This window comes from Cryptomeria japonica, chromosome 6 (assembly GCF_030272615.1).
Source record: "Cryptomeria japonica chromosome 6, Sugi_1.0, whole genome shotgun sequence".
Classification (NCBI taxonomy): Eukaryota; Viridiplantae; Streptophyta; class Pinopsida; order Cupressales; family Cupressaceae; genus Cryptomeria; species Cryptomeria japonica.
The window spans coordinates 341,825,806-341,837,729 of record NC_081410.1 but is presented as its reverse complement, the minus strand read 5'-3'; the positions used below and the strand labels follow the sequence as shown (position 1 = coordinate 341,837,729).

The 11,924-nt window shown below is 34.3% G+C and overlaps 1 protein-coding gene across 3 annotated transcripts in view; it reads left to right on the top strand.

Annotated features, from left to right (window-relative positions):
* Positions 1-5,845: 5,845 nt before the first annotated feature.
* LOC131078011 (uncharacterized) overlaps positions 5,846-11,924 on the top strand; it is a 265,096-nt gene continuing 259,017 nt past the window's right edge. For all 3 annotated transcript variants that reach the window (XM_058015649.2, XM_058015645.2, XM_058015641.2), the window contains exon 1: positions 5,846-6,206. In XM_058015649.2, coding sequence (XP_057871632.2) covers positions 6,071-6,206 — 136 coding nt within the window. In that variant the 5' untranslated portion in view covers positions 5,846-6,070. The remainder of the gene's footprint in view (positions 6,207-11,924) is intronic.

Here is an 11,924-nt window from a genome sequence, read left to right as displayed (position 1 = left end):
TTAGCCTTCAAAACCATTGGGTTAAAAACTACTTCTTAATTAAAACTTACATATGTCATTCAATCCCTTAACATGCATCCTTAGTCCACATTGATCAAATCAACCTCTAATTTTATAGTCTTGAAATTCCATCTTTTAGTTTTAAACCTTGCATTTTCATCTTGCATTTTAGTCTTGTTCCCTTTAGGCCTAAAATAATTTTTGAAAACATACAAATAAAATATTGGATCTAATATTAGTTATTATTCTGTGTCATATTAACATGCAAAGGATAGCTAGAAAGTATAGGGTCATGTACCATCATACACTTCTTACCTTGGAGGAATAGGCTTGCCCAAAGTAGACTTTATCTTAATACAATGAGACATAATGTGAGCATTTCTCCTCTTTAGCAACGATGCACCACTTAGAATAACGACCAAAGTTCTTAAATGATTTTGATAAACAAGGTTTGTAGTGGGAGAATTTGTGAATAGTGAGATCATTTGTAGGATCTTGAGATAGGGGGTTCTCCTATGCTCTCCTTGCTATCTAGTCTCAACAGACTAAGGGTCTATCAACTTGGCTTTGAAAGATGATAGCCACATATTGGGGTACAATTTTTATTTCCCCCCTTTATATAACCCACCAAAAAATGTGTTTGAGGCCAATGATTGAAATCCCCAAGCAATATTCCTACTAAAAATAAAAAAAGAAGAGTGTTGGAATTTCTGGGGAGAGCATATGTACACAACAACTTCGGATAGTAGAAAGTGTACAATACACAATAAATAAGTTCTTTCCCTTATAAAATTGAAGCATGAGCTATTCCCAAAATCAAAGACACATAAATCTTACAACGAGTTCATTAGTAGTTACCACATTTGGTCTTCCTCAAGTGATCATAATATGATGCATAAATAAGGTTAGTTTCCAAAGCCACAAAATGATCAACCCAATAAAAAATAATATCCAATTCATGTAAAACATGCCAAAAGTGATTTGTTATGTTTTTCTCATAGATTTTAAAAATTCACTAAAAGATGGTTTCGTATGAAGAAGCTATGAGCAACTAAAGTTTTAAGAGAAGAGGTGAATTTGAATGAATTTATCAAAATTTTGATGAAAGATGTGGTAAAATGAATTAACCATAGCATAGAGCATCAAACTAGCTTTCCAACATATTTTTCATTTTGAAAATTTGATATGTTTGCAAAATTTATGGCTAATTTCATAAAATTGCCTATTCAATGAAACAATTACATCAAAACACATGACAATTATACTGAAATAACTAACAATTGTGGCCCGAAATGACAATTGTGTCAAAATCCTAAACAATTGCAACAAAAATGATTATTACACCAAAACAACTGATAATTGCACTAAAATAGTTGACAATTGTGTTGAAACATATGAAAATTGCATCAAAACATATGAAAATTACACCGAAATAGCTGACAATTGTGTGAATTTGTGTCTACAACTAATAAAAAAGAAACCCAAAAATTGCAGGTGCATAAATATAACATTTACACAACAAAAAGAAAAATTACATAAAAAGATGAAATAATTGTGTAGCTGAAGGATGCAAATGCATAGAAATAATGAATGATTACGTCGAAATCAGAAACAGTTGCACCGATCCATACCTGTAGCTTCAAAAATACTAAATTTTAATTTAGAAATATTAGTAGATCGAGACATGGGACCCATCGAGCATGTCAAAATGTGGATAAAACATAAAATCAATTTAAATTATCAAAGATTCAACCATAATACCCTCAAATTCACAAACAACTATAATTTGTCAATGAAGTAGGTAAAGTGAATGCATGAACAATAAATCAAATTATACCTTCACACAAAATACCTTTCTTATCTCCATTGCTTCTTCAAGCTCTATTTAATTGATAGTTTGTTGCTCTTTGATTTTTGCACAAGCACAAGTAGCAATATGATCACATGAAAGATCAATCATTATGGTTCGAGAATGATGATGAATGAACGTCGAATTTATATTTTTTTCTAATATTGATCAATGGTGAAGATTGGTCAAGACAAATCATAGGATCAATGGTCAAGAATTGATGAGAGGAATTGAAGAGTAAAAATAGGAGTTAAAATTGATTTCATGGTTTGCTGAACTAACTGCACGAAAGAATATTTAATGAGAAGAGTAGAAGGAAGTGTAAGTTGAATTGATTGAATGACGATATTAGTAGAATTGAATAATTAGAAAGTATTTAATCATGTGAATGAGGAATTAATTAGAAAAAAAATTAAATAAATCAATTATTTAATTCATGTACATGTGAAACATAAATAAAATAATGGTTTTACTTATTTTTAGAGAAAACATATTTTAAAAATGACTAATTAAATAAATTAAAATATTTATTTAATTATAGATGAAAAGTTAGATAATAATAAATAAAAAATAATTATTTAATTATTACGAACTAGAAGAATAAGTGAAAAGTGAATTAATTAAATAACTAAAAATTATTTATAAGTAGGAGGTAGTTTCCACATCAAGTCAAATCATGATATTGCTATCAAGATTCAACTGTGTAGTTTTTGAGTCAAACTCAATGACTCATATTTCATGAGTAGTGGTTCACAAGAACCCATATCTCATGAGAATGAATGGTCCACTTAACACTCATTGCATATAGGCAATGCTCACAGAGGTGAAGCACTGGGCCTTCCCAGGAGGCCACCCATCCCAATACTACTCCAACTCAAGCACAGTTAACCACAAAGTTTCTCGCAAGGTTAAAACAACTTAGCTTGCAACCCTATTTGTAAAATCTTCAGCAAGTTTTGTGTCTTACAAACCATTTATTATAGATCCCCTTTAGCTCATCAATCGATAAGTAGAAGATATTTTCCACATCAAGTCAAATTATGATATTGCTTATCAAGATTCAATTGTGTAGTTTTTGATTCAAACTCAATGACACGTATTTCACGAGTAGTGGTCCACAAGAACCCATATCTCATGAGAATTAATGGTCCACTTAGCACTCATTGCATCTAGGTGATGCTCACAAAGGTGAAGCATTGGGCCTTCCTGGGAGGTCACCCATCCTAATACTACTCCAACTCAAGCATGCTTAACCACAGAGTTTCCTCCAAGGTTAAACCCACTTAGCTTACAATCCCATTTTCAAAACCTTCAAAAAATGTTGTACCTTATGAAACTTTCATTATAGAGCCCCTTTAGCTCATCAATTGATAAGTAGGAGATATTTTTCACATCAAGTCAAATTATGATATTGTTATCAGGATTCAACTATGTAGTTTTTGAGTCAAACTTAATGACCCATATTTCATGATTAGTGGTTCATAAGAACCTATCTCTCATGAGAATGAATGGTCCACTTAGCACTCATCGCATCCAGGTGATGCTCATAGAGGTGAAGGTTTTGCAAATGGGGTTGCAAGCTATGGGTTTAAGCTTGGATGGAACTCTATGGTTAAGCATGCTAGAGTTAGAGTAAAATTATTTTGTAGGGACATTCTTGGAGGAACTATGTGGAATATACAAAAAAAATCAAAGTCATATATTTTCCAACTTGAAATATTTTAAGTTTTAGAAGTTTGTTAAAAAAAGTTGGAAGTTTACGAAAAGTTTCAAAATTTGGAATTCATGAAGGCTAGAGCGAGATCCTTTTGCAGTGGATCTTGGTATGTTATTCCAAGCATATACTTGTCAAATTTTGTATAAAACAAGAAATTTTGAATTTTTTGCTTGTGGGTCCTCGACCTATCAATTGACATAATTGTACAAATAGAATCTTCTTAGAATTGAATAAGGAGGAATACACACTAGTTTTGCTTGACCTATCAATTGACATAGTTGTACAAATAGAATCTTCTTAGAATTGAATAAGGAGGAATACACACTAGTTTTGAATACATAGATGACAAACTAGAAGAAGGGAGATTGAAAGACAAAGGAAAACCAAGCACCATTTGGTTTAAAGGATAGAGAATTGAGGAGGCATAAAGAAAGAGATTTAAAAAATAAAAACCAAAGTCATCATAATGTGAAAAGATAGGAAAAGAATAGGCATGGAAAAATAGAGGAATGGTAAAAGTAGAAGTGAGAGAAGTAATAATAAATTGTGACCAAGATAAAAGGACAATGCAAAAATGATTAAAAAAGAAACAAGAAAAAAAGTATTGAGAAAGAATGCGTGGGGGCAGAGGAAGTGAATAGGCACATGAGTATACAAGAGTTTATTTTTAAATTTGCAATTTTAACTTATTTGGTGATAGTTGGGGCTAGAGAAGAGAAATAAAAATTGCAAGGAAAGAGTCCTCCCAAGTGGGTGCCTGGTGATAGTTGGGGCTAGAGAAGAGAAATAAAAAAGGTGAGGAAAGAGTCCTCCCATGTGTGTGCAAGACAAAGAAAGCCAACATATGGTGAAGGCACTAAGGATCCTAATTGTAGAATTAGTCAAATAGTTTTGTAGATTTAATTTGATATTTATGATTAAGGAAGTGTGTGGGAAAATGGACAAGTTTATTTTTCTTAATAACTATAGAAGAACAATAAAGAAGAGAAGAAAACAAGCAGAAAGCTAGCACATAAGAGGAGAATAGGAGTGTGGGTGCATAAGGAAGAGGAATGCACATAAAATATAGAGATACAAAGTGAAGGTAAGTGCGTGGTGAATACAAGGAAGAGGTGAGAGCCTAGGAAATAATGAAGTGTGCATAGAGAAATAAGAAAGATAATGTGCAATGGATTGAGGTTTATAATTGTGAGGGAGACCATTTGAAGGCTGAGATTCGTAAAGTTATAAAGCTACAAATAATTGTGAAGTCAAATTGAAATGAAGTTGAGTAGTTTTATTGCAATCTTTGAGTTAGAGGGCAACAAACTGCTTGTTGTGTGAATGTATGCTTGGAAGCATGAGGAGCCCTCCTACATCAGTTGATTACTCATGTCAAAGGGGAAATATTTTTATTGCTTTTGACAAAATATGCCTTTGATGATGTCAATGTATTTTTGGATGATGCCTTCAAATATATAATCCGAGATACATAATTTAATTTTTTAGTGTCCATAGTGATAAGTAATGATCGAATCTCAAGATTCCCAACCTTGAAATGCAAGAATTAAATGTTGGAAAAAGATTTGATCATAAAAAAAATCTTTCTAGCATCTATAATTACAATTGCAATCTTTTCTAAGATTAGTAGATTGATGACAATTAGGTTAGATAAGGTTTGAACAAAAAGATGTAGAATAACTAAGTGTTAGAATAAATCTTAAGTTAGTGAGTATGTTAAAATGGTCAATTACTAAAATCATTCTTCTTAGACATTAACCTAATATAATTAAAAAATAAAAAAAATAAAATAAAATATACCCTTTTATTCTCTACACACCTATAGCTTTTGTAAATCATTTTCCTTTAGAATTGATGAGTGACTTGCCTTGACCATAAAGGAAGCCTTCCCTTAACCTTTTAAAGTCTTTAGAATAAGAAAACTAAATATGCATTTTTATTCTTCATATACCTATGGCTTTTGTAAATAAATCCTCTTATAGAAGTGGTTGATGATTTGCCTTGGCCATAAAACAATCCCTCTCTTTATCTTTTAACACCTTTAGCATAAAAAAAAGAGTATTAAAGGAATAGGGTTAAGTTGGGTATAATGTCATTTTGTGAAATAAATAAATAAAATATTTTAATAATATTCATGTAAAAAAAAAAAATCAATACCAAAAATATTATCTTTATTTAAAAATCTTAGATTGTCTTTTAACACTTCATACATATACCATTATAGTATATCCCCCACCCTTCTATTATAAAATAAACATATTCTTGTTGCCATTGTTGATGGAAAAATAAACCAGTGACATTTGTTCTATTTACACTAACAAATTAATATCTCATGTCTTCATTCAGTCCTGTTTCATCAGATTAATGGAACTTTTGGCGCCGGACTATTAGCAAATGAGCGGGAAACAATAGAATGTCACGTTGTGATAGATTTAGATATTAGGAAATATATCGGAGCATCTGGAATACCCTAACGCCACGGTAGCAGTGCTTCAACGTTGCAAATGGAGGTAGAAGTGGGGCGATGGCTGAGCGAGAGCATCGCGTCGGATCCGTCGGCGCTTCGTTCTGCCACTATCAATTTACAAGCCGCCGAAGCATCGCCCGGCTTTGCCATGTCTCTGCTTTCACTTTCTGCAGGTATTCATTACTTGGCGTTACTCATGGATATATGTTACTAAGGCTGGAAACTGGTTACAAAAAGAGAATTATTCTAAATAAATGCTACTCTTATCATCGTTTTTACAACCTTTTAGCTGACTTTCATTACTAATTTTGAATCCCCTGCTTTCTATTCGCCTGGACTTAATTAACTGGAACTCAAAGTTTGATTGGGTACTGAAATACTTGAGAATAAATCTGCACAAGACATGCTTGCAAGAGAGATGGGAATTAACATTGTCTTTTTTATTTCTTTCGTTGATCACATATGCATTTGACTCACCTTGTCATACTGTATTTGATGTTTATTAGCGATTGATCTGCTACTCAATTATTATTTTAATTATGCCAGGAGGTATGGTCTAGTAGCAATTGCTTGTGTTGGCACTCGGACCCAGATTCAAGCTCCCCTGCCGGGTACAGTAGATGCCAGTGGCAAGTTGTTGATGAACTTGATCTCATAGGTACCCGCTCATAGCACAGTAGCCTTGCTGAAATTCATTTGTACATTGCCTCTCTAAAAAGCACTCTTTTTCGATCCTTCACTTATCATCCATTATAGGCATCTGGTCTTGAACACTGAAGTACATATACTCTACCTTCAACCCAACTGTTGAGGTGAATTGCACATCTTTTGGCAGTTTGAATGAAGACGTAGACATTGCCGCGTATTGAATTCAGTCTAGGAGCACAACCTGATTTACCAGTAAACCTGACGGCAGAACTCTAAGAGAACACGGGTGTGTGGGCCAAGACCTGTAATATTATAACGTGGTGCATACATATTGCCGAAGGCTTCATCGCTACTGCTGTGTTCCCACTTAGCTATTTCAGCAAGTCTGAGAACCTCTACAAAGTTATCATTTTCTTAGGGGGTGAAATTCCATAATCTCCACTGCTTACGTTTATCCCTTGGACACTGTTTATTGGTTATTTGTACAAATTTATATAGAACATGTATATCAACATAGATCATCAAGGCCCACCTTAACCACAACAACATCTGAGCTTAATTTGGCCCGGCTGACTTGAATGAATGTCACATGCCCCTCCGAAACCCTGGCTGGGCAGCTGCCGGATTCAAATAGAATAGACCTATCTATTATGGATATCTTTATCATTTCCTGTGGAGAAACGGAGCAGAGAGGAAATCACCATATGAGCGGTTCTCTCTTTTGTAGTAGCCAGCCGGTTCTCTCTTTTTCTTCCACCAATGTTTGCCATTTCTTCTAGCCTCAGGGGGTGCTCTTTTGCATGGTTTGGCATCATGACATTCTATTTGTGCAATGTGATATTTCAACTGTTAATACCTCCCCCATTATATTCTGTTTTGCAATGAATACATGATACTTCTCCTCTTTTGATCCAGAGATGCCATGTGTCCAAGCCTTATCCTTTTTAATTGGGCTGCCTTTGGGGCACCACTTCCACTACCGGTAGGCTGAGACATTATGCTGCAATATTTTATAAACTAGGTTGCCGGTTTGGGTTTGGGCACCGGTTCGGATTCGAAGAACCAGTATGCCGGTACAGCAAAATTTTGAAAAGGGGTTTGGGTTCGTTAGTACAAAAACAATATAAAATTTAGAAATTATATATATATAAAATAATATAATAATATATAATATAATATATATTATTATATATATTATATTATATTATATAGTAATATATAATATAATATATAATATTATATATTATTATATATATTATATTATATATTAATTATATATATTATATTATATTAGATAATAATTACAAGTGTTTTCATCGATTACTTTCCGACTCCTTCCTTTCAATAAGAACTGCTGAAAGCCTCTAAGCCGGAAATCCTTCTCTATTGCGGTTTTGGGGATCAAAAGCCAAGGGTAAGCCCCCGAAAGCACAGATGCAGAAGAACGACCTGACCCAGACAGATAGATGCTGCGTGCGACTAAGGGACAGATAGATGCTGCGACGGATTGGGGCTACCCAGCCGAGAAGAATAGCTCATTTGTCCACTTACGGCAATTGCAACTGTTTTGACTTTACTGACTGCTGTTTTGAACCGAACCAGACGCGAATCGAACTCGAACCAGGACCCAACTCAAATCCGGACCAGTATTTGGGTGTGTGAGTGCTGAACCCGGTAACCCAGATTATAAATGAAAAAAATCAGCATAATGTCTCTTATTCTAATTAAGTTAAAACTTAAAATGAAATAATAGAAAAAAACAAAACAAAAGTAGGGTTTCATATTTTTTCCATTAATATAAAATGAAACAAAAAGAAAACAAATGCACAATAAAATGGAAATATGAAAGTAAAAAAATTAAAAAACAAAAAAAAAATGTAACTTACCTCTTTAAATTTGCTCCAAAATTGAAGAAATGTACCTTCAAATTTGTAGAGACCTCTTCCAAATCCTTCTTCAACTCCTTTAAATGCTTGAATGCAAGCTACTAACTTGCACAAACAATCAACAATCGCAATCTCCTCTTCAATCTATATGCTGGTCCGTTCTTCAATGCCTCTATATTTTTGCTCAAATGCCTCTTTTTCTCTCCTCATGTTTAGAAACAATAAAAATGACATTTTAGGGTAGGAGGGAAAACATATTAACCTTTTGTCCAAGTTAAAACAAAGTTTTTTTTTTTTTTGTTTGCTTTTTTGGTATGGCTGGGCGTGACAGAGTCCCAGGCTTGGGACTCGGCGAGTCTGAGCAGACCTGGCCAGACTCGGCTGAGTCTGAGTGCAGGGTCCTCTGGACTCGCAGAGTCCGGGCCAGACTTGTAGAGTCCTGTAACTTTGATTTCAAGTATTCACTCCATTGTAATTTTAGTTTGCATGTTAAGTGTTTGAAAAAATGTTCACTTACAGCTGATTGACAAGAAGTTATATTCTTTGAGTTTGAAACCAATTGTTGAAATCTTTGCCAATTGTTTGTTAAAATGCTCATGTGTCTTGATTTGCATGTCAACCGTTTGTGAATATTCCCATGTTTTGAAAGAAGCATAAAACTAAGAAATATTGAATGGTTTTTAATGATCCACCAACTGTTTAACAAAATGCCTGCGAGCTAAATACGAAAAAGTGGGAAGTTTTTGAAAGTTTTTGGTGTGGATATTACAAAATGCTGTGAAAAGACTCTTCAAATCATTTCAAGATCATGCAAAATCCATTGAAATCACGTGTAAATCAACTAAATGTTGTCAACTTGTTGAAGGAGTGAAGTGGAAGAAGATTGGTTTTGATGCTTTTTTGGTGCTGACTATCACTATGTTGCTTACTGATGGGGTTTGACTTGAAAGTACTCATAAGTTGAGTTTTTTGTGAACTTTCGAACTGTGCTCAACACATTTGCCAAAGGAAAAGGCTTGAATGGGAAGCTGTTATGAAGGTAGAATATGATGGTTTGATCAAAAACAGGACTTGTGTGTTGTCAACAACTCAACATTACCTTGAGGGAGGAAATTCATTGGTTGTAAATGGATTTATAAAGTCAAGTGTATATCAAATTGTTATTTAAACAAGTACAAAGCTCATTTTATCGCTAAAGGATACACACAAATCTAGACTTGCTTCAATATTGTTAATGTGTGGAGTTTTGGCAATAGGAAAGGAAAAGGAAAGGGTCTTTTAAAGTCCACGATGCCAGCAATCTATATATGGGTCTACAGATGGGTTAGAGCAATATGGGACTACCTCGTACTCCTTGCAGGAGGCACCTGACTGCGCTGCAAATGAGGCGTACATACCTTACCCCGTTGTCGGATTTGAACTTTTGACCTCTCTTTTAAGAGCACAAGCTCTCCACCACTAGGCCAACTCAGGCTGTATCTCATATGATCATATAATTTTGTATCTCAAACCAGGTATGCCAAAGCTCGTCAAGAATAAATGAGAATGTTTGATTGTAATCCAATATTTACATCTCTGGAAGTTGGGATAACATTCCCAGTTATCACTGATGCCCTATGAGCCAATGAATCACTGTATCACAATTGGTTTGTAATTTGATTTATCTCACTATCGCCCTACTGGATTTGCATTTTGTAGTAAGCTTTCTCTTGCTTCATGTCTAAACTGCAAGGGGAGCATCAACAAGCTGCACAATGTGTCCTATGATATGTCAAAGGGTCTTGACTTGGCTGTTTGCGCTACACCTTATATTCAATGCACTCTACAACAGGTTATGCATTCACTCTTGGTTCAGGGGTGATTTCCTGGCAGAGTAGGTTATAACATACAGTTGCCTTGCCTTCCACTTAAGAAAAATACAAGGCAGCCGTTAGTGCAGGTTGTTAGTTAATGTAGTTGAAAAGGATATTGGTTAATCATCAACTTGACCAAACGGCATCAACAACAATTTTCTGCAACCTATCATGCCTGAACTACCAGTTGGTTGATAATGAAGACAGCGATCTTTATTATTGTCCTACGGCAGATCAAACTACTGACATAATGACTAATCCACTTGTTAAAGATAAGTTTGTCAAGTTTAGAGACAAACTTGGGATTATATCAGGTTTAATAATCTAGGGGTTTTTAGATTAGTTAAATGATGTCAATATTAGTTTGTTTACAGTTACTTTGTAGGCATGTGAGTTGTTTGCAACTTTGCAGCAGTTTATTTGTGCTATCATTGGCACATTGAGTGTTTAATTGTTGTAAGATTGCCATTGGAAGGGTTGCAGTCTGATTCTTTGGCCTATATGATAAGCTACTCTGCAATGTGATCTCTATGGTGTATGGCTTGCATTGATTTTTTTTATAGTGGTAGGTAAAGAAGGCAATGTGAGAACAACTCAAGCATTCTGTGTTAATCCTGCTCATTGTTGCTGTTGTTTGCCAAATGCCTTCTGTAGTGCCTTCTTAGTTTTGAATTTTTTTGTCTTTTCGTTTCTTTCAATTGTGCATAATCCTCTTACCAGAGTTGAATTGTGATGGCCATCTCTCGGAACAATAGATTTACTCCTGCATTTTAATTTTCAGCCCCGATTAAGAAATGTGGTCCTTTGTAATGTGAATTTGCTTTACATTCTTTTAGCTATATTTTTGAGCATTTCTGTCACTGCTTTTGCTTCTGATGACATTATTATATGTTTGCATTTTTTTATCTGAACTAGCTGTGCATCTATGCTGTTTTGAATGATGCATATCATCTTGATTGTGGTTTCGTGTTAAGGTAATTGCTTTTGGATGTATATCATCTATACACAGACTAGGGTATTTGAATTTTTTTTCTTAATTGGCTAATCTACTGTCATTTGTATCATAAGTAGCTTTAGTTCTTTTAAAAGAATCTGCTCCTCACTAGTTTGTACAACATGGATTGCAACAGAATTGCATTTACTATGATGCCTCTAAAAACAAATACCAAGGTACTCAGTATAAACAGTAATAATATCTTATTAGCAAAGACTCCAACAATGAAGGAAAGACAATTCAAATCTAAAACTCTGTGATGTAAATAAAGTGGCTGAGTGACCAAAACCTCGATTCTTATGTAAATTGAAAGGCTTGGAAACTGTCCTAGACAGGCCTGAGGAGAAAAGCATTGTAGCTTGTCACAGAGGTCAAGCAACGAATTGTTGCCAACAGAACATGATATCAACTTGAAGCTTTTAAATCGACACAATGGATTAAAGTGTTAATATGATCTCATGAAAATGATTTAGGAAAATGCTAAGATGATCTCATTAAGATGGCTTAAAG